This window comes from Triticum urartu, chromosome 6A (assembly GCF_056163025.1).
Source record: "Triticum urartu cultivar PI428250 chromosome 6A, HENAU_Tu73, whole genome shotgun sequence".
NCBI lineage: Eukaryota > Viridiplantae > Streptophyta > Magnoliopsida > Poales > Poaceae > Triticum > Triticum urartu.
The window spans coordinates 570,613,935-570,638,164 of record NC_141878.1 but is presented as its reverse complement, the minus strand read 5'-3'; the positions used below and the strand labels follow the sequence as shown (position 1 = coordinate 570,638,164).

Here is a 24,230-nt window from a genome sequence, read left to right as displayed (position 1 = left end):
TTGGGCGCCTCCAACTCTATCCAGACATGCATATCCGTTTTGCCATCCATTGTCACCCTAAACGGATAAAATCCGGATAAAACAAACGTCCGTCTAAGGTCGTGCGGTGAAGTTGGCCTGAGGTCGAAGAATGGGCGGTGCCGGCAGCCAGAGGGTACGGGTCGGACCAGCGGGATGGCAGGGCTGTCGTGGCCTGGGCGGGCCCAAGCTCAAAGAGTCGGCGGATTGGCGGGCTTGAGGACACCGGCGCATGGTCCTACGTTGCCCCGCACCGCGCAGCCGCCACGTCTCGCTCACGAGGCTCCGCCTCGGCGAGTTCAACGCCACAGGAGCCCGTGGGCGCTGCCGATCACCGGCCACCTGCAATCCTGCATCACCTGGTCAGCGCCTTCCTGCACCGCGCTCGCTCAGGCCGGGGAGAACGGCGCAGCCGGCTACTCCGCGACGTCTGTCGCTCCTTCACCACAGATGCACCACGGCAGCCTGGCGCCACTCCCACTCGAACAACGAAACAAAAAATATATAAATAAATGATGAGACTGAAAGAGATGTGTTGGCGACGACAGCGAGAACATACATGGTTCCGTTGTCGTCCGGGTGGGCACGGGCGCACGGCCACCGTAGCTGCTACTGAATACAGAAAACCCCTCATGCCGACGCAATCCGAGGCGCGCACGCAAGATCATCAAGACTCACGACGCGTCCTCACGCGTCCTTGGCGTCCATGACTCTTACATTTATGCAAGAGATGGCGTGAGGGGCTCTGAGTCTTCGAGAACCTACGGCGACGAAGAGGGCCTCGTCTTCGTGTCCTACCGCGACGCATGGTGGCAGCTTCACAACATATGCACCCTCGAAATCGTCCTCCGCCCCTGCCGCGTCCAGTCCTTTCGCCCCGCCCGCAAGGAGGAGCCCGGGTGCCTCCTCCGGTCCGTCACGGCGGCGTCGGCCTCGTCTTTGCCGGAAAACCCGACTGACTCGCACACCGGCGTACGTCGCGGACTACATGGTGCGCGCCATCGTCGGTGCCTGTTCAAGCAGCGGGACACGTAGCCGAGGATTGTTAGAATAAATCCGAGGCATACCGTCGATTATCCGAGGACCAAGCAATCACACGAGGCACGGCACCGAGATTTGTTAACGAGGTTCACCGATATGGCTACATCCCCGGGGCTTGACTATGGGCGCTCCTCTCCGTGACACTGTCACAATACCGCACCCGGTCGCCCTGGACACCGGCACATGCCGCCGGCTTCCCCTGCGTTCCGGTGCTATTATGTTGGCATAGGTTACATCATGTGTCCTACTAGGACACGACTTCATATCCTATCTAAACACAATACAACTACAAGACCAACTGTAACATAACTTGTACACTATATTCGACACAACTCCAACAAACTTCACCTTGGCGAATATTCTCCACCACCTTGAATTCGTTCATGCGTCAAATTTCCATGTACATTGGACTTGAGCTTATCCCATGAGAACCGCTGCTACTCCAAAGACTCCATGTGACTCCACCTGCAACTTGTAGTCCCTTCTTTTCTTGACCATGGTCAACATTCGAGCAAAATTAAGTTCCTTGTTATTCTAGTTTGTGCTCCCAACTTCCAGAGTATCAGTCCAACGTCATCACACATTGATCACTGACCTGCGTGAAAATGAACAACTCACATATTGGGTGTCACACATAAGAGTTAGCTAAACTCAACATCACCGCTCCTTTCTTGACCGCCTGTCTGAAACTTGAAGGAATTTCACCATTGCTTGTAGTCATCCCGAGTCAAATTCGCACTTGTCTCACCACATGTATGACCACCAGAGCCCTGGCCCGTCTCCATGCCCTGTGCATACCGCATGCCTCGCTGTTGTCCTGGTCGAGTCTCAAGGGTCGCGAACCCACACCACTCAACCTCCACTGCAGAGTACCACCGATCATCACCGACTGATGACGAGTTTCACTCTTGCATCAGACCACTGGGCTCTAGTCCGAACTGCTGGACACCGGCACATGCCGCCGGCTTCCCCCGCTATATATGAGAGGCCTAGGATACAAGTGTCCTACTAGGACACGACTTCATATCTTATCTAAACACAATACAACTACAAGTCCAACTGTGACCTAACTTGTACACTATATTCGACACAACTCCAACAAACTCCACCTTGGCGAATATTCTCCACCACCTTGAATTCGTTCATGCGTCAAACTTCCATGTACATTGGACTTGAGCTTATCCCATGAGTACCGCTGCTACTCCAAAGACTCCATGTGACTCCAACTTCAACTTGTAGTCCCTTCTTTTCTTGACCATGGTCAACGCTCGAGCAAACTTAAGTTCCTTGTTACTCTAGTTTGTGCTCCCAACTTCCAGAGTATCAGTCCAACGTCATCACACACTGATCACTGACCTGCGTGAAAATGAACAACTCACATATTGGGTGTCACACATAAGAGTTACCTAAACTCAACATCACCGCTCCTTTCTTGACCGCCTGTCTGAAACTTGAAGGAATTTCACCATTGCTTGTAGTCATCCCGAGTCAAATTAGCACTTGTCTCACCACATGTATGACCACCAGAGCCCTGGCCCGTCTCCATGCCCTGTGCATACCGCATGCCTCGCCGCTGTCCTGGTCGAGTCTCAAGGGTCGCAAACCCACACCACTCAACCTCCACTGCAGAGTACCAGCGATCATCACCGACCGATGACGAGTTTCACTCTTGCATCAGACCACTGGGCTCTAGTCCGAACTGCTGGACACCGGCACATGCCGCCGGCTTCCCCCGCTATTGAAGGAAATATGCCCTAGAGGCAATAATAAAGTTATTATTTATTTCCTTATATCATGATAAATGTTTATTATTCATGCTAGAATTGTATTAACCGGAAACATAATATATGTGTGAATACATAGACAAACAGAGTGTCACTAGTATGCATCTACTTGACTAGCTCGTTAATCTAAGATGGTTATGTTTCCTAACCATGAACAAAGAGTTGTTATTTGATTAACGAGGTCACATCATTAGTTGAATGATCTGATTGACATGACCCATTCCATTAGCTTAGCACCCGATCGTTTAGTATGTTGCTATTGCTTTCTTCATGACTTATACATGTTCCTATAACTATGAGATTATGCAACTCCCGTTTATCGAAGGAACACTTTGGGTACTACCAAACGTCACAACGTAACTGGGTGATTATAAAGGAGTACTACATGTGTCTCCAAAGGTACATGTTAGGTTGGCGTATTTCGAGATTAGGTTTTGTCACTCCGATTGTCGGAGAGGTATCTCTGGGGCCCTCTCGGTAATACACATCACATAAGCCTTGCAAGCATTGTAACTAAGATGTTAGTTGTGAGATGATGTATTACGGAACGAGTAAAGAGACTTGCCGGTAATGAGATTGAACTAGGTATTGGATACCGACGATCGAATCTCGGGCAAGTAACATACCGATGACAAAGGGAACAACGTATGTTGTTATGCAGTCTGACCGATAAAGATCTTCGTAGAATATGTAGGAGCCAATATGGGCATCCAGGTCCCGCTATTGGTTATTGACCGGAGACGTGTCTCGGTCATGTCTACATTGTTCTCGAACCCGTAGGGTCCGCACGCTTAAGGTTACGATGACAGTTATATTATGAGTTTATGCATTTTGATGTACCGAAGGTTGTTCGGAGTCCCGGATGTGATCACGGACATGACGAGGAGTCTCGAAATGGTCGAGACGTAAATATTGATATATTGGAAGCCTATGATTGGATATCGGAAGTGTTCCGGGTGAAATCGGGATTTTACCGGAGTACCGGGAGGTTACCGGAACCCCCCGGGAGCCATATGGGCCTTAATGGGCTTTAGTGGAAAGGAGAAAGGGGCAGCCCAAGGTGGCTGCGCACCTCCCCCCTCCCCTAGTCCTATTAGGACTAGGAGAAGGTGGCCGGCCCCCCTCTCCCTCTTTCCCCCTCAGGGAATCCTAGTCCAACTAGGATTGGGGGGGGGGAGTCCTACTCCCGGAAGGAGTAGGACTCCTCCTGCGCCCTCCTCCTAGCCGGCGCCCCCCTCCCCCTTGGCTCCTTTATATACTGAGGCAGAGGCACCCCAGAAACACAGAAGTTGATCCACGTGATCTATTCCTTAGCCGTGTGCGGTGCCCCCAGCCACCATATTCCTCGATAATACTGTAGCGGAGTTTAGGCGAAGCCCTGCTGCTGTAGTGCATCAAGATCGTCACCACGCCGTCATGCTGACGGAACTCTTCCCCGACACTTTGCTGGATCGGAGTCCGGGGATCGTCATCGAGCTGAACGTGTGCTCGAACTCGGAGGTGCCGTAGTTTCGGTGCTTGATCGGTTGGATCGTGAAGACGTACGACTACTTCCTCTACGTTGCGTCAACGCTTCCGCAGTCGGTCTGCGTGGGTACGTAGACAACACTCTCCCCTCTCGTTGCTATGCATCACATGATCTTGCGTGTGCGTAGGAAATTTTTTGAAATTACTACGAAACCCAACAGTGGCATCCGAGCCTAGGTTATTTATGTTGATGTTATATGCACGAGTAGAACACAAGTGAGTTGTGGGCGATATAAGTCATACTGCCTACCAGCATGTCATACTTTGGTTCGGCGGCATTGTTGGACGAGATGACCCGGACCAACATTACGCGTACGCTTACGCGAGACCGGTTCCCCCGACGTGCTTTGCACACAGGTGGCTTGCGGGCGACAGTCTCTCCAACTTTAGTTGAACCAAGTATGGCTACGCCCGGTCCTTGCGAAGGTTAAAACGGAGTCTATTTGACAAACTATCATTGTGGTTTTGATGCGTAGGTGAGATTGGTTCTTGCTTAAGCCCGTAGCAGCCACGTAAAACTTGCAACAACAAAGTAGAGGACGTCTAACTTGTTTTTGCAGGGCATGTTGTGATGTGATATGGTCAAGACATGATGCTGAATTTTATTGTACGAGATGATCATGTTTTGTAACCGAGTTATCGGCAACTGGCAGGAGCCTTATGGTTGTCGCTTTATTGTATGCAATGAAATCGCGATGTAATGCTTTACTTTATCACTAAGCGGTAGCGATAATCGTAGAAGCACAAACTTGGCGAGACGACAATGATGCTACGATGGAGATCAAGGTGTCATGCCGGTGACGATGGTGATCACAACGGTGCTTCGGAGATGGAGATCACAAGCACAAGATGATGATGGCCATATCATATCACTTATATTGATTGCATGTGATGTTTATCCTTTTATGCATCTTATCTTGCTTTGATTGACGGTAGCATTATAAGATGATCTCTCACTAAATTATCAAGAAGTGTTCTCCCTGAGTATGCACCGTTGCCAAAGTTCGTCGTGCCCAGACACCACGTGATGACCGGGTGTGATAAGCTCTACGTCCATCTACAACGGGTGCAAGCCAGTTTTTGCACACGTAGAATACTCAGGTTAAACTTGACGAGCCAAGCATATACAGATATGGCCTCGGAACACGGAGACCGAAAGGTCGAGCGTGAATCATATAGTAGATATGATCAACATAACGATGTTCACCATTGAAAACTACTCCATCTCACGTGATGATCGGTTATGGTTTAGTTGATTTGGATCACGTAATCACTTAGAAGATTAGAGGGATGTCTATCTAAGTGGGAGTTCTTAAGTAATTTGATTAATTGAACTTAAACTTATCATGAACTTAGTACATGATAGTATCTTGCTTGTTTATGTTGATTGTAGATAGATGGCTCTGCTGTTGTTCCGTTGAATTTTAATGCGTTCCTTGAGAAAGAAAAGTTGAAAGATGATGGTAGCAATTACACGGACTGGGTCCGTAACTTGAGGATTATCCTCATTGCTGCTCAGAAGAATTACGTCCTGGAAGCACCGCTGGGTGCCAGGCCTGCTGCTGGAGCAACACCAGATGTTATGAACGTCTGGCAGAGCAAAGCTGATGACTACTCGATAGTTCAGTGTGCCATGCTTTACGGCTTAGAATCGGGACTTCAACGACGTTTTGAACGTCATGGAGCATATGAGATGTTCTAGGAGTTGAAGTTAATATTTCAAGCAAATGCCCGGATTGAGAGATATGAAGTCTCCAATAAGTTCTATAGCTGCAAGATGGAGGAGAACAGTTCTGTCAGTGAGCATATACTCAAAATGTCTGGGTATAATAATCACTTGATTCAATTGGGAGTTAATCTTCCGGATGATTGCGTCATTGACAGAATTCTCCAATCACTGCCACCAAGCTACAAGAGCTTCGTGATGAACTATAATATGCAAGGGATGAACAAGACTATTCCCGAGCTCTTCGCAATGCTGAAAGCTGCGGAGGTAGAAATCAAGAAGGAGCATCAAGTGTTGATGGTTAACAAGACCACTAGTTTCAAGAAAAAGGGCAAAGGGAAGAAGAAGGGGAACTTCAAGAAGAACAGCAAGCAAGTTGCTGCTCAGGAGAAGAAACCCAAGTCTAGACCTAAGCCTGAAACTGAGTGCTTCTACTGCAAGCAGACTGGTCACTGGAAGCGGAATTGCCCCAAGTATTTGGCGGATAAGAAGGATGGCAAGGTGAACAAAGGTATATGTGATATACATGTTATTGATGTGTACCTTACTAGACCTCGCAGTAGCACCTGGGTATTTGATACTGGTTCTGTTGCTAATATTTGCAACTCGAAACAGGGACTACGGAATAAGCGGGCACTGGCAAAGGACGAGGTGACGATGCACGTGGGAAACGGTTCCAGAGTCGATGTGATCGCGGTCGGCACGCTACCTCTACATCTACTTTCGGGATTAATATTAGACCTAAATAATTGTTATTTGGTGCCAGCGTTGAGCATGAACATTATATCTGGATCTTGTTTAATGCGAGACGGTTATTCATTTGAATCAGAGAATAATGGTTGTTCTATTTATATGAGTAATATCTTTTATGGTCATGCACCCTTGAAGAGTGGTCTATTCTTGTTGAATCTCGATAGTAGTAACACACATATTCATAATGTTGAAGCCAAAAGATGCAGAGTTGATAATGAGAGTGCAACTTATTTGTGGCACTGCCGTTTAGGTCATATCCGTGTAAAGCGCATGAAGAAACTCCATACTGATGGACTTTTGGAACCACTTGATTATGAATCACTTGGTACTTGCGAACCGTGCCTCGTGGGCAAGATGACTAAAACACCGTTCTCCGGTACTATGGAGAGAGCAACAGATTTGTTGGAAATCATACATACCGATGTATGTGGTCTGATGAATATTGAGGCTCGTGGCGGATATCGTTATTTTCTCACCTTCACAGATGACTTAAGCAGATATGGGTATATCTACTTAATGAAACATAAGTCTGAAACATCTGAAAAGTTCAAAGAGTTTCAGAGTGAAGTTGAAAATCATCGTAACAAGAAAATAAAGTTTCTACGATCTGATCGTGGAGGAGAATATTTGAGTTACGAGTTTGGTGTACATTTGAAAAATTGTGGAATAGTTTCGCAACTCACGCCACCCGGAACACCACAGCGTAATGGTGTGTCCGAACGTCGTAATCGTACTTTACTAGATATGGTGCGATCTATGATGTCTCTTACTGATTTACCGCTATCGTTTTGGGGTTATGCTTTAGAGACGGCCGCATTCACGTTAAATAGGGCACCATCAAAATCCGTTGAGATGACACCTTATGAACTGTGGTTTGACAAGAAACCAAAATTGTCGTTTCTTAAAGTTTGGGGCTGCGATGCTTATGTGAAAAAGCGTCAACCTGATAAGCTCGAACCCAAATCGAAGAAATGTGTCTTCATAGGATACCCAAAGGAGACTGTTGGGTACACCTTTTATCGCAGATCCGAAGGCAAGACATTCGTTGCTAAGAATGGATCCTTTCTAGAGAAGGAGTTTCTCTCGAAAGAAGTGAGTGGGAGGAAAGTAGAACTTGACGAGGTAACTGTACCTGCTCCCTTATTGGAAAATAGTACATCACAGAAAACTGTTTCTGCGACATCTATACCAATTAGTGAGGAAGCTAATGATGTTGATCATGAAACTTCAGGTCAAGATACTACTGAACCTCGTAGATCGACCAGAGCGAGATCCGCACCAGAGTGGTACGGTAATCCTGTTCTGAAAGTCATGCTACTAGATCATGATGAACCTACGAACTATGAAGAAGCGATGGTGAGCCCAGATTCCGCAAAGTGGCTTGAAGGCATGAAATCTGAGATGGGATCCATGTATGAGAACAAAGTATGGACTTTGGTTGACTTGCCCGATGATCGGCAAGCAATTGAGAATAAATGGGTCTTCAAGAAGAAGACTGACGCTGATGGTAATGTTACTGTCTACAAAGCTCAACTTGTCGCAAAAGGTTTTCGACAAGTTCAAGGGGTTGACTACGATGAGACCTTCTCACCCGTAGCGATGCTTAAATCTGTCCGAATCATGTTAGCAATTGCTGCATTTTATGATTATGAAATTTGGCAGATGGATGTCAAAACTGCATTCCTGAATGGATTTCTGGAAGAAGAGTTGTATATGATGCAACCGGAAGGTTTTGTCGATCCAAAGGGGGCTAACAAAGTGTGCAAGCTCCAGCGATCCATTTATGAACTGATGCAAGCCTCTCGGAGTTGGAATAAACGTTTTGATAGTGTGATCAAAGCATTTGGTTTTATACAGACTTTTGGAGAAGCTTGTATTTACAAGAAAGTGAGTGGGAGCTCTGTAGCATTTCTGATATTATATGTGGATGACATATTGCTGATTGGAAATGATATAGAATTTCTGAATAGCATAAAGGGATACTTGAATAAGAGTTTTTCAATGAAAGACCTAGGTGAAGCTGCTTACATATTAGGCATAAAGATCTATAGAGATAGATGAAGATGCTTAATTGGACTTTCACAAAGCACATACCTTGACAAGATTTTGAAGAAGTTCAAAATAGATCAAGCAAAGAAAGGATTCTTGCCTGTGTTACAAGGTGTGAAGTTGAGTAAGACTCAATGCCCGACCACTGCAGAAGATAGAGAGAATATGAAAGATGTTCCCTATGCATCAGCCATAGGATCTATCATGTATGCAATGCTGTGTACCAGACCCGATGTGTGCCTTGCTATAAGTCTAGCAGGGAGGTACCAAAGTAATCCATGAGTGGATCACTGGACAGCGGTCAAGAACATCCTGAAATACCTGAAAAGGACTAAGGATATGTTTCTCATATATGGAGGTGACAAAGAGCTCACCGTAAAAGGTTACGTTGATGCAAGCTTTGACACTGATCCGGACGATTCTAAATCGCAAACCGGATACGTGTTTACATTAAACGGTGGAGCTATCAGTTGGTGCAGTTCTAAACAAAGCGTCGTAGCGGGATCTACATGTGAAGCGGAGTACATAGCTGCTTCGGAAGCAGCGAACGAAGGAGTCTGGATGAAGGAGTTCATATCCGATCTAGGTGTCATACCTAGTGCATCGGGTCCAATGAAAATCTTTTGTGACAATACTGGTGCAATTGCCTTGGCAAAGGAATCCAGATTTCACAAAAGGACCAAGCACATCAAGAGACGCTTCAATTCCATCCGGGATCTAGTCCAGGTGGGAGACATAGAAATTTGCAAGATACATACGGATCTGAATGTTGCAGACCCGTTGACTAAGCCTCTTCCACGAGCAAAACATGATCAGCACCAAAGCTCCATGGGTGTTAGAATCATTACAGTGTAATCTAGATTATTGACTCTAGTGCAAGTGGGAGACTGAAGGAAATATGCCCTAGAGGCAATAATAAAGTTATTATTTATTTCCTTATATCATGATAAATGTTTATTATTCATGCTAGAATTGTATTAACCGGAAACATAATACATGTGTGAATACATAGACAAACAGAGTGTCACTAGTATGCCTCTACTTGACCAGCTCGTTAATCAAAGATGGTTATGTTTCCTAACCATGAACAAAGAGTTGTTATTTGATTAACGAGGTCACATCATTAGTTGAATGATCTGATTGACATGACCCATTCCATTAGCTTAGCACCCGATCGTTTAGTATGTTGCTATTGCTTTCTTCATGACTTATACATGTTCCTATAACTATGAGATTATGCAACTCCCGTTTACCGGAGGAACACTTTGGGTACTACCAAACGTCACAACGTAACTGGGTGATTATAAAGGAGTACTACAGGTGTCTCCAAAGGTACATGTTGGGTTGGCGTATTTCAAGATTAGGTTTTGTCACTCCGATTGTCGGAGAGGTATCTCTGGGGCCCTCTCGGTAATACACATCACATAAGCCTTGCAAGCATTGTAACTAAGATGTTAGTTGTGAGATGATGTATTACGGAACGAGTAAAGAGACTTGCCGGTAACGAGATTGAACTAGGTATTGGATACCGACGATCGAATCTCGGGCAAGTAACATACCGATGACAAAGGGAACAACGTATGTTGTTATGCGGTCTGACCGATAAAGATCTTCGTAGAATATGTAGGAGCCAATATGGGCATCCAGGTCCCGCTATTGGTTATTGACCGGAGACGTGTCTCGGTCATGTCTACATTGTTCTCGAACCCGTAGGGTCCGCACGCTTAAGGTTACGATGACAGTTATATTATGAGTTTAGGCATTTTGATGTACCGAAGGTTGTTCGGAGTCCCGGATGTGATCACGAAATGACGAGGAGTCTCGAAATGGTCGAGACGTAAAGATTGATATATTGGAAGCCTATGTTTGGATATCGGAAGTGTTCCGGGTGAAATCGGGATTTTACCGGAGTACCGGGAGGTTACCGGAACCCCCCGGGAGCCATATGGGCCTTAATGGGCTTTAGTGGAAAGGAGAAAGGGGCAGCCCAAGGTGGCTGCGCACCTCCCCCCTCCCCTAGTCCTATTAGGACTAGGAGAAGGTGGCCGGCCCCCCTCTCCCTCTTTCCCCCTCAGGGAATCCTAGTCCAACTAGGATTGGGGGGGGGGGTCCTACTCCCGGAAGGAGTAGGACTCCTCCTGCGCCCTCCTCCTGGCCGGCGCCCCCTTCCCCCTTGGCTCCTTTATATACTGAGGCAGAGGCACCCCAGAAACACAGAAGTTGATCCACATGATCTATTCCTTAGCCGTGTGCGGTGCCCCCAGCCACCATATTCCTCGATAATACTGTAGCGGAGTTTAGGCGAAGCCCTGCTGCTATAGTGCATCAAGATCGTCACCACGCCGTCGTGCTAACGGAACTCTTCCCCGACACTTTGCTGGATCAGAGTCCGGAGATCGTCATCGAGCTGAACGTGTGCTCGAACTCGGAGGTGCCGTAGTTTCGGTGCTTGATCGGTTGGATCGTGAAGACGTACGACTACTTCCTCTACGTTGCGTCAACGCTTCCGCAGTCGGTCTGCGTGGGTACGTAGACAACACTCTCCCCTCTCGTTGCTATGCATCACATGATCTTGCGTGTGCGTAGGAATTTTTTTTGAAATTACTACGAAACCCAACAGCTATATATGAGAGGCCTAGGATACAAGTGTCCTACTAGGACACGACTTCATATCCTATCTAAACACAATACAACTACAAGTCCAACTGTAACCTAACTTGTACACTATATTCGACACAACTCCAACAAACTCCACCTTGGCGAATATTCTCCACCACCTTGAATTCGTTCATGCGTCAAATTTCCATGTACATTGGACTTGAGCTTATCCCATGAGAACCGCTGCTACTCCAAAGACTCCATGTGACTCCACCTGCAACTTGTAGTCCCTTCTTTTCTTGACCATGGTCAACACTCGAGCAAAATTAAGTTCCTTGTTATTCTAGTTTGTGCTCCCAACTTCCAGAGTATCAGTCCAACGTCATCACACATTGATCACTGACCTGCGTGAAAATGAACAACTCACATATTGGGTGTCACACATAAGAGTTAGCTAAACTCAACATCACCGCTCCTTTCTTGACCGCCTGTCTGAAACTTGAAGGAATTTCACCATTGCTTGTAGTCATCCCGAGTCAAATTCGCACTTGTCTCACCACATGTATGACCACCAGAGCCCTGGCCCGTCTCCATGCCCTGTGCATACCGCATGCCTCGCTGTTGTCCTGGTCGAGTCTCAAGGGTCGCGAACCCACACCACTCAACCTCCACTGCAGAGTACCACCGATCATCAACGACCGATGACGAGTTTCACTCTTGCATCAGACCACTGGGCTCTAGTCCGAACTGCTGGACACCGGCACATGCCGCCGGCTTCCCCCGCTATATATGAGAGGCCTAGGATACAAGTGTCCTACTAGGACACGACTTCATATCCTATCTAAACACAATGCAACTACAATTCCAACTGTAACCTAACTTGTACACTATATTCGACACAACTCCAACAAACTCCACCTTGGCGAATATTCTCCACCACCTTGAATTCGTTCATGCGTCAAACTTCCATGTACATTGGACTTGAGCTTATCCCATGAGTACCGCTGCTACTTCAAAGACTCCATGTGACTCCAACTGCAACTTGTAGTCCCTTCTTTTCTTGACCATGGTCAACGCTCGAGCAAAATTAAGTTCCTTGTTACTCTAGTTTGTGCTCCCAACTTCCACAGTATCAGTCCAACGTCATCACACACTGATCACTGACCTGTGTGAAAATGAACAACTCACATATTGGGTCTCACACATAAGAGTTACCTAAACTCAACATCGCCGCTCCTTTCTTGACCGCCTGTCTGAAACTTGAAGGAATTTCACCATTGCTTGTAGTCATCCCGAGTCAAAGTCGCACTTGTCTCACCACATGTATGACCAACAGAGCCCTGGCCCGTCTCCATGCCCTGTGCATACCGCATGCCTCGCCGCTGTCCTGGTCGAGTCTCAAGGGTCACGAACCCACACCACTCAACCTCCACTGCAGAGTACCACCGATCATCACCGACCGATGATGAGTTTCACTCTTGCATCAGACCACTGGGCTCTAGTCCGAACTGCTGGACACCGGCACATGCCGCCGGCTTCCCCCGCTATATATGAGAGGCCTAGGTACAAGTGTCCTACTGGGACACGACTTCATATCCTATCTAAACACAATACAACTACAAGTCCAACTTTAACCTAACTTGTACACTATATTCGACACAACTCCAACAAACTCCACCTTGGCGAATATTCTCCACCACCTTGAATTCGTTCATGCGTCAAACTTCCATGTACATTGGACTTGAGCTTATCCCATGAGAACCGTTGCTACTCCAAAGACTCCATGTGACTCCACCTGCAACTTGTAGTCCCTTCTTTTCTTGACCATGGTCAACTCTCGAGCAAAATTAAGTTCCTTGTTACTCTAGTTTGTGCTCCCAACTTCCAGAGTATCAGTCCAACGTCATCACACACTGATCACTGACCTGCGTGAAAATGAACAACTCACATATTGGGTGTCACACATAAGAGTTACTTAAACTCAACATCACTGCTCCTTTCTTGACCGCCTGTCTGAAACTTGAAGGAATTTCACCATTGCTTGTAGTCATCCCGAGTCAAATTCGCACTTGTCTCACCACATGTATGACCACCAGAGCCCTGGCCCGTCTCCATGCCCTGTGCATACCGCATGCCTCGCCGCTGTCCTGGTCGAGTCTCAAGGGTCGCGAACCCACACCACTCAACCTCCACTGCAGAGTACCAGCGATCATCACCGACCGATGACGAGTTTCACTCTTGCATCAGACCACTAGGCTCTAGTCCGAACTGCTGGACACCGGCACAGGCCGTCGGCTTCCCCCGCTATATATGAGAGGCCTAGGATACAAGTGTCCTACTAGGACACGACTTCATATCCTATCTAAACACAATACAACTACAAGTCCAACCGTAACCTAACTTGTACACTATATTCGACACAACTCCAACAAACTCCACCTTGGCGAATATTCTCCACCACCTTGAATTCGTTCATGCGTCAAACTTCCATGTACATTGGACTTGAGCTTATCCCATGAGAACCGCTGCTACTCCAAAGACTCCATGTGACTCCACCTGCAACTTGTAGTCCCTTCTTTTCTTGACCATGGTCAACGCTCGAGCAAAATTAAGTTCCTTGTTACTCTAGTTTGTGCTCCCAACTTCCAGAGTATCAGTCCAACGTCATCACACACTGATCACTGACCTGCGTGAAAATGAACAACTCACATATTGGGTGTCACACATAAGAGTTACCTAAACTCAACATCACCGCTCCTTTCTTGACCGCCTGTCTGAAACTTGAAGGAATTTCACCATTGCTTGTAGTCATCCCGAGTCAAATTAGCACTTGTCTCACCACATGTATGACCACCAGAGCCCTGGCCCGTCTCCATGCCCTGTGCATACCGCATGCCTCGCCGCTGTCCTGGTCGAGTCTCAAGGGTCGCGCACCCACACCACTCAACCTCCACTGTAGAGTACCACCGATCATCACCGACCGATGACGAGTTTCACTCTTGCATCAGACCACTGGGCTCTAGTCCGAACTGCTGGACACTGGCACATGCCGCCGGCTTCCCCCGCTATTGAAGGAAATATGCCCTAGAGGCAATAATAAAGTTATTATTTATTTCCTTATATCATGATAAATGTTTATTATTCATGCTAGAATTGTATTAACCGGAAACATAATACATGTGTGAATACATAGACAAACAGAGTGTCACTAGTATGCCTCTACTTGACTAGCTCGTTAATCAAAGATGGTTATGTTTCCTAACCATGAACAAAGAGTTGTTATTTGATTAACGAGGTCACATCATTAGTTCAATGATCTGATTGACATGACCCATTCCATTAGCTTAGCACCCGATCGTTTAGTATGTTGCTATTGCTTTCTTCATGACTTATACATGTTCCTATAACTATGAGATTATGCAACTCCCGTTTATCGGAGGAACACTTTGGGTACTACCAAACGTCACAACGTAACTGGGTGATTATAAAGGAGTACTACAGGTGTCTCCAAAGGTACATGTTAGGTTGGCGTATTTCGAGATTAGGTTTTGTCACTCCGATAGTCGGAGAGGTATCTCTGGGGCCCTCTCGGTAATACACATCACATAAGCCTTGCAAGCATTGTAACTAAGATGTTAGTTGTGAGATGATGTATTACGGAACGAGTAAAGAGACTTGCCAGTAACGAGATTGAACTAGGTATTGGATACCGACGATCGAATCTCGGGCAAGTAACATACCGATGACAAAGGGAACAACGTATGTTGTTATGCGGTCTGACCGATAAAGATCTTCGTAGAATATGTAGGAGCCAATATGGGCATCCAGGTCCCGCTATTGGTTATTGACCGGAGACGTGTCTCGGTCATGTCTACATTGTTCTCGAACCCGTAGGGTCCGCACGCTTAAGGTTACGATGACAGTTATATTATGAGTTTATGCATTTTGATGTACCGAAGGTTGTTCGGAGTCCCGGATGTGATCACGGACATGACGAGGAGTCTTGAAATGGTCGAGACGTAAAGATTGATATATTGGAAGCCTATGTTTGGATATCGGAAGTGTTCCGGGTGAAATCGGGATTTTACCGGAGTACCGGGAGGTTACCGGAACCCCCCGGGAGCCATATGGGCCTTAATGGGCTTTAGTGGAAAGGATAAAGGGGCAGCCCAAGGTGGCTGCGCACCTCCCCCCTCCCCTAGTCCTATTAGGACTAGGAGAAGGTGGCCGGCCCCCCTCTCCCTCTTTCCCCCTCAGGGAATCCTAGTCCAACTAGGATTGGGGGGGGGAGTCCTACTCCCGGAAGGAGTAGGACTGCGCCCTCCTCCTGGCCGGCGCCCCCCTCCCCCTTGGCTCCTTTATATACTGAGGCAGAGGCACCCCAGAAACACAGAAGTTGATCCACGTGATCTATTCCTTAGCCGTGTGCGGTGCCCCCAGCCACCATATTCCTCGATAATACTGTAGCGGAGTTTAGGCGAAGCCCTGCTGCTGTAGTGCATCAAGATCGTCACCACGCCGTCATGCTGACGGAACTCTTCCCCGACACTTTGCTGGATCGGAGTCCGGGGATCGTCATCGAGCTGAACGTGTGCTCGAACTCGGAGGTGCCGTAGTTTCGGTGCTTGATCGGTTGGATCGTGAAGACGTACGACTACTTCCTCTACGTTGCGTCAACGCTTCCGCAGTCGGTCTGCGTGGGTACGTAGACAACACTCTCCCCTCTCGTTGCTATGCATCACATGATCTTGCGTGTGCGTAGGAAATTTTTTGAAATTACTACGAAACCCAACAGCTATATATGAGAGGCCTAGGATACAAGTGTCCTACTAGGACACGACTTCATATCCTATCTAAACACAATACAACTACAAGTCCAACTTTAACCTAACTTGTACACTATATTCGACACAACTCCAACAAACTCCACCTTGGCGAATATTCTCCACCACCTTGAATTCGTTCATGCGTCAAACTTCCATGTACATTGGACTTGAGCTTATCCCATGAGAACCGCTGCTACTCCAAAGACTCCATATGACTCCACCTGCAACTTGTAGTCCCTTCTTTTCTTGACCATGGTCAACACTCGAGCAAAATTAAGTTCCTTGTTATTCTAGTTTGTGCTCCCAACTTCCAGAGTATCAGTCCAACGTCATCACACATTGATCACTGACCTGCGTGAAAATGAACAACTCACATATTGGGTGTCACACATAAGAGTTAGCTAAACTCAACATCACCGCTCCTTTCTTGACCGCCTGTCTGAAACTTGAAGGAATTTCACCATTGCTTGTAGTCATCCCGAGTCAAATTCGCACTTGTCTCACCACATGTATGACCACCAGAGCCCTGGCCCGTCTCCATGCCCTGTGCATACCGCATGCCTCGCCGTTGTCCTGGTCGGGTCTCAAGGGTCGCGAACCCACACCACTCAACCTCCACTGCAGTGTACCACCGATCATCACCGACCGATGACGAGTTTCACTCTTGCATCAGACCACTGGGCTCTAGTCCGAACTGCTGGACACCGGCACATGCCGCCGGCTTTCCCCGCTATATATGAGAGGCCTAGGATACAAGTGTCCTACTAGGACACGACTTCATATCCTATCTAAACACAATACAACTACAAGTCCAACTGTAACCTAACTTGTACACTATATTCGACACAACTCCAACAAACTCCACCTTGGCGAATATTCTCCACCACCTTGAATTCGTTCATGCGTCAAACTTCCATGTACATTGGACTTGAGCTTATCCCATGAGAACCGCTGCTACTCCAAAGACTCCATGTGACTCCACCTGCAACTTGTAGTCCCTTCTTTTCTTAACCATGGTCAACACTCGAGCAAAATTAAGTTCCTTGTTATTCTAGTTTGTGCTCCCAACTTCCAGAGTATCAGTCCAACGTCATCACACACTGATCACTGACCTGCGTGAAAATGAACAACTCACATATTGGGTGTCACACATAAGAGTTACCTAAACTCAACATCACCGCTCCTTTCTTGACCGCCTGTCTGAAACTTGAAGGAATTTCACCATTGCTTGTAGTCATCCCGAGTCAAATTAGCACTTGTCTCACCACATGTATGACCACCAGAGCCCTGGCCCGTCTCCATGCCCTGTGCATACCGCATGCCTCGCCGTAGAGCCCGGAGATGAGGAAGGCGCGGTCACCACCGATGCTGTCCATCCTGCTCCACCTCATGGACTCGAGATCGAGGTGGTAGACCGCGACGCTGGTTGGTCTTTCGCCGTGGTGTAGCTTGACCACATCCTTTGATTTCCCCCTCAAACGCGGCAACCGGCACATGAGCGACATCGTGCCCTTCATACTTGTCTCGTATCGATTTGAGGTTCTCGCAGCACCCGCGAAGTGCCGCGCCTCGACGGCTGGCCATCATGCAACTCCCAGAGATCTGTAATCATGCATATGCATGGATGTAGTGAGAGGTAATAGTGAATTAAACCAAAGCCCTCGATTAATTGCAGTAAGATATATACTACACTAATTATTTGAAAATAGATACATCACCATGCAATCTTCCAGCACGAGTGTCTCCAGATTCGGGACACTCTTTAGCACGTGCGCCACAACATGGCATCCATCCCCAATCTCACATTGGGTCAGGACCAATGTCCTCAGGTTATGGTACTTGTGGAATAGATCCTAAAGGAGAATTTCATTACCTGCTACCGCAGTAATGCCTTCATGTAATGATGTGTAAATTGTAGGAGAAATTATATATACCAAATTGTATATATGTGTATGCGTAAATGGTCGTGTGCGAGAAATTCGATGATATATATATGATTGGTTCTACGAGAAATTCTATTTTTATATATGCATAACATGTACAATATGTAGTAGCGTAAAATATGTTTCAAATAAAAATAATAATAAATGGAAAACAAAAAATTAAAAGGAAAATTAAATCATAAAACCATAAACCCTAAACCTTTTAGTCCCGGTTGGTCCCAGCCCCCGTCACAGGCTCGTGCCACGTGGTAGGCCTTTGGTCGAACCGGGACGAAAGGGGGGGAGGGGGACCTTTAGTCCCCACCCTTTAGTGCCGATTCCAGAACCGGGACTATAGCCCGTTTCTACACTAGTGATCAGGGTATCAATTTCAAGGATTTGGACGTCAGGGTTCATTCACGACATGCTCTACAACCTCAGGGTTCAAAATAGACTTCGTACAACCTGAGTACTACTCCTACCATGCATTCCAAAGCGAGATTACAGGAAACCTTGCATGGAAACACACATATAAGAATGCGGCTATCCTGCATGACACAGCCTGGAAAAATCGACCACCTCCAAGTTCCACCACCGCCGAGACGCTCGCCGGAGATAGAACCGCGCCTTTCAATCACTCTTCTGCGGTGAAGTAGTCCACGTAGCTCTCCAATGACTTACTCCCCGTCGAGTCATAGACGTCGTCGTCCACCTCATCGTCCCATCCGGCGCCCTCCTCTTCGTCCCCTTCATGATCGCTCATGTTGAAGAAATCGTCCGCGTCTTCCTTGTCGCTCTCGAACTCCACCTTGTTCGGGTCCAGGTAGAATTTGTGGGCGTAGCCGTTCAGGAGCGGGACCTCTTGGCCACCGTCGTCCTCTTCTTCCTCTTCGCCGCCGCCGTGGCCGATTTGGACATTCAGGCACAGTTTTTTTTCATATAAATATTGTCAAATTTTACAAAGTTTGATTTCACACAAATAATATATACAGAGTAAAAAGGACAAGGAGTAGGGGTCAAATGCCCCCCCCCCTACTTCCTGCTAGTGTACTTGTTTCAGTGTTTGAAAACACAAAAAGCGGACCAAAACCACGAATTTGAAGGGGGATTGTTTCTCCACAATTTTTTGTCATCTGGTCCGTTTGGTACGTCGTTTCGTTTTTTTCCGTCCTTCCGTTGTTTTAGGCCCCAAAATTTTTTATGCCATCTAGGACTCGAAACTGCCCAACCAGAATAAGCCCGCAGGCACTAACCAGCTCACCTAACCAAGCTAATGTGTTCTTTAGATGCCTCCCGGTTTTAATGTATTTTACAACTCGATTCTTAGTCCTATACAAACACAACATCCATCGTATGCTATGCTTCCTTGGGAAAAACGGTATGATCGTACATCGCGTCCCGTTACATCGTATGCTAGGAAACCTCAAAGCAAAACTAAAAATTCTCTTTCCACGCACACGAGCAAACGACAATTGTATTTCTATACAACTTGGAAAGAATTCTTTCAGAGGAGGACGAGGCGCTATAAATAAAAAATATCCCCCTCGATTTTTTGTGACTCTTCAGCGGAACAAGTCGTCGAACCGGCTGGTGGTCGATGAGTGAGAGCCCGGGAGGACTCGATCTGCAGCCTCGTGGGGGAAGAGGAGGAGCAGGTGCTGCATCTCGGCAAGTTCGTGGGAGACCTGCCGGCGAATAGCATTTAGCACCGAGGTTGATATGTAGGAAACATGCACTGGCCGACGAGCAACGGCGAATGATCCCCTCACAGGTTTGGCACCGGGTGTGGTGATGTGGTCACATATGGTGGGCACTATCTGGTAGAGCCTCATGAGGGCGGCATGATTTTCCCGAAGTGCATCCATGCTGGTGCGGTCATAGCCCTGCTCTTCTTCGAGGCCTCGCGGCTCTGTGCCTCTCTGAGCCCCACTCCGCCAGTCTCCTGCAAAGCGCAAGTGTGAGGCCGTCCCCAATGGACCAAATCCCAAACTCCCTCGTGGCTGTGATGTGATATCTGAGCATTAAATATGCCAGCGTGTGCGTCCTCAAATTCTCCTCGATGAATGACGTTGCATGTCACCTGTTTGAATGAATGTGTGGATGAACCAAAAGCTTGCTACTAATTTGCTATGCAAGGTGGAACAGATCTTTAGTATTGAGTTGTATGGTTGGTTAGTGCACCTAATTTGACTCTCCTATAACTGAGTACAAGATCGTACTTAGAAACCTATTGTTTCCTACATTATGATATTAATTAGCATTACATATTTTCTATGCTAAGCTGATCATCATGAAAGTTATCTATATTTGTGTCTGGCAACCTATCCTTTGGTTTTAGTCTTACTTTCTATTGGAAATTTGCAGTTGTCACGTTGACATCAAGATTGTGGAGATAGTACCAGCTGATTTATTCATACTAAGCTTGCATGTGCCCAAACGCCAATGTAACTGCTTCATTTTACTATATATATTTCAATTACAAATATTTATGAGATGAAATTGCATGCTACCTTTCAAAGCACGTATATAAATTTTTGGCAATCATATTATTAATTAAAACCATGCATTAATACATGATCGATTACAGTAAAAAAAATAACACATGTATATAGAGGATAAACGACAATCTAGATGGGGTGTTGTGTTGAAATAGAGGAGATGAACATGTTCAAGGAGGGGGTTTACTAGGCTAAGGACATGTAGTATTTCTTTTCACACATTGCAACGCATAGACATGTTTGTTATTCTAACCTATCTAATAGTAAAACCAAAAGTTAGATGTTTCAATACTAATATACTAGACACGTCGTTGAGCCGCTATAATATCAAAGGACTACAATTTATGATATTTTTTTCTCCTGTTGCAACGCATGGGCATGTTTGCTAGTAATCACTTACATTAAACAAATCATCGCCATCTTCTTGGTCGCTCTCGAAATACAGGTCGTCCGGTTCTGGGAAGTAGGTGTGGGCATAGCTGTTCGGGAGCCCCTTCGGGTTCTCTTCGCCGGCGTGGTTCTCTTCGCCACCTTGGACGTTCGCCATGTGGTCGTTCGCCGGGACCTCATCCACTCCTCGTCCTCTTCATCCGTGCGATGTGGACGTTCACGGGGACCTCGTCCTCAAAAGAAGAAGTGAAAATTTCTACACAGAAACGAGCACATCAGGTCAGGTTGCTTCAATATGCAGGCCTTGCAAGCTTCTCCGCGCGAAACTGCAAAATCCACTTATATTGCGCAGTTTTCCGGTAAAGCCACCAAGGTTTCACTTATGGTATCCATTGCCGCACTCTTCAATATACACTGTGATATGTTTTACCAGCTGCTTTTAGATGGAGGAAAGAAACACCCAGATATCGAAATGAGAGATATGGTAGTTTCTATAAGTCTGTATCTTGTTGTGACTGCAAGCAAGCATTTGTTCCTTTGTCAAAGATCCACTTTGTCTTACTTAACACACATGCTCAATTTTATCTAGGATGCTGAGCAGGTTGCCACCGGAGTGGTCTGGACTAAGGCCATGCGTTGCATGGAACCTACAAGCCTATCGTGTGACCGTGTCACACGGAGCACACGATGGACAATGGGTAGTGGACCCACAACATGAAAAAAAAATGCTTCCATGGAATGAATAAAATGCTTCCAATAGGACACGAAGAAAAACTTATTTCATGGCACACACATGAAGAAATGTCACTAGCAGGCGAATTAATGTTCGCCAACAAACCGACCTAGAGACCGGTGAGATCCCAAAAGGCCTGAAGGCCGGGTTCAGTCTGCAGTGCACTGCTTATTAGGTTGTCCACCTTGTGGGTCGATCAATTTTCAGAACCGGTCTAGGCGCCCCCTTCGGCGTGCCTTGATGGCGCTGTCCCTGGCATGCTTCTTGCCGGCACGGTGCTTCCATGAAGTGGACTCGTGCTCCTCATCGGACTCAGGCGCAGTGGTGATGGAAGCTACATATCGCTGCAGAGCCAGTGGAGAATCAATATATGCCACAGTACATATATATGATGGAGGTTGGAGTTGGAATACAAAACGCATAGGATCTACTGAACTGTGAAAGGTCATGACCTGGCTGAGGTGAATTGCGTGGCTGCTGCACAAGGCGATACGCTTCAGCCAGTGGCGCCACTCAACGGAACTGGTTGGTCTTTCCCCGCGGTGTAGCTTGACTGCATCCTTTGATTTCCCCCTCAACGTGGCAACCGACACATGAGCGACATCGTGCCCTTCATACTTGACTCGTATGGGTTTGAGGTTCTCGCAGCACCCGCGGAGTGCTGCGCCTCGGCGGCTGGCCATCATGCAACTCCCTGAGATCTGTAGTAAGATGATAGTAGTGAATTAAACCACAGCCCTCGATTAATTGCAGTAAAATACATACTGTATTAATTAGTTGAAAATAGATACTGCACCATGCAATCTTGCAGCACGAGTCTCTCCAGATTCGGGATGCTCTTTAGCACGTGCGCCACAACCTGGCATCCATCCCCAATCTCACATTCAGTCAGGACCAATGTCCTCAGGTTATGGTACTCGTGGAATAGTTCCGGTTCCTCCTCGACCAATGCCTGGATTTAAACCATACAACATATACAGATCAGTTGATGCACAAAGACATAAAGAGTAGATGCACAAAGATGCACAGATGCTGAGGGAACTAGCAGTTGGGGCTTGATGATTATAGACTTCTTTAAAGCACTTCTAAACCTTGCGCAATTTTTATACTCCCTCCAATCCATATTACTTGTCAATACCATTAGATTGGTTATGTAATATATTTTCATATGGTATATATTTGATAAAAATATTTTTCTCAAAAAACTGAATCAAAGTTTGTGAAACTTGAACGGAAATCCTATTCCTGTAGGCGCAAGTTTCTACAGGAACAGAACCTTCATTTTGCTCACAACAACAACGACAACCTTCACGTTTTTTTGCTAACGGTGTTCGGATTGCTACAGTAGTCATAGGTAAACATTTTATAAAAGCCGTATGTATGAATAACAAAGGATATGACGCATGCATGTAGGCAGGGCACATACCCATGTGGTGAATCTCCGCAGTTCCAAAGCTGTGGCGCTGCGGAGCGATTTCAGGAGAATGAGTGCGCCGGCATGGCATGAGATGGACGCCACGGCGAGGGACCGCATCTCATCCTCCACGGCGACCGGCGTGTCTACGTTCAAGGAAACAAGGGTGGGAGCGGTGAGGCACAGGCGGTGGTGCAGGCTGGACACGCCCTCGATAACCAACCTCGTGAGGGAGCGGGAGCCGATCCGGATGATGTTGCGCCTGTTGCCCGGGAGGAACTGCGTAATGCACTGGCAGTTGACGAGCTGCAGGTCTTCCAGGAGAGGGCACTCGGACCTCAGCTCGTCCGGGAATCCCTGCAGCAGGACCAGTCCAGAGAGGGACAGCCTCCTTAGGCGGCCGGTGACGGCGCCGTCGAAGATGCTGAAGCCAAACGCCGGAGGATCCTTCCAGCAGCTGTTGTAGCCGGCGCCATGGTGGTCGTAGTCGAAGGCGACGCAGAGCTCGGCGGGGCCGCGCGCGAGGCCGCGGCGGATCCACCGGTCCATGGCCTTGCGGAGATGCAGGTCGTCGCGTATGTGCAGCCGATAGGCGTCGAGGGGCCAGGCGCCGTTGAGGGGCAGCACGGCGTCCGCGAAGTCCTCCAAGACGCGCCGCTGCTTCTTCTCCCTGGCGGCCCTCTTGCTCTGCGCTTCTCTGAAGGCGCCCATGGCCGCGTCGGAAGCGCCATGGCCCGGGGCCACAGGTTGCGGCTCGTCAAAGAAGAAGTCGCGATGGTCGACGTCGACGCACGGCACGGCGCGCCACAGGTGCCTCCACCGGCGCGACAGCAGGCTCGTGTGCACCGCCTGCCGTGAGCGGAGGCACGACAGCACGCTGTGGAGGAGGCAGTCTGGGAGATTGCTCAGCCGGTCGCCGCCTGCAGGGGCGGCGGCGGCTGCCGTCTCCAT

At 47.4% G+C, this 24,230-nt stretch overlaps 1 protein-coding gene across 1 annotated transcript; it reads right to left on the bottom strand.

Annotated features, from left to right (window-relative positions):
- Positions 1 to 21,679: 21,679 nt before the first annotated feature.
- Positions 21,680 to 24,230, bottom strand: LOC147966419 (MEIOTIC F-BOX protein MOF-like). Its single transcript, XM_087527249.1, has 4 exons — positions 23,292 to 24,230; positions 22,662 to 22,817; positions 22,318 to 22,566; positions 21,680 to 22,209 (listed from the first exon to the last, which is right to left on the bottom strand). Exons 1-4 carry the CDS (start codon positions 24,228 to 24,230, stop codon positions 22,069 to 22,071), a joined length of 1,485 nt encoding a protein of 494 aa, XP_087383375.1. The 3' UTR covers positions 21,680 to 22,068.

Excerpts from the sequence above, each read along its gene's own strand:
- LOC147966419 (XM_087527249.1), bottom strand. The coding sequence starts at position 24,230 with ATGGAGACGGCAGCCGCCGCCGCCCCTGCAGGCGGCGACCGGCTGAGC. Across the intron at positions 22,818-23,291 it reads TGCGGAGATTCACCACATGG|GCATTGGTCGAGGAGGAACC; the intron begins GTATGTGCCCTG and ends GTTTAAATCCAG. Across the intron at positions 22,210-22,317 it reads ACGCAATTCACCTCAGCCAG|CGATATGTAGCTTCCATCAC; the intron begins GTCATGACCTTT and ends CTGGCTCTGCAG.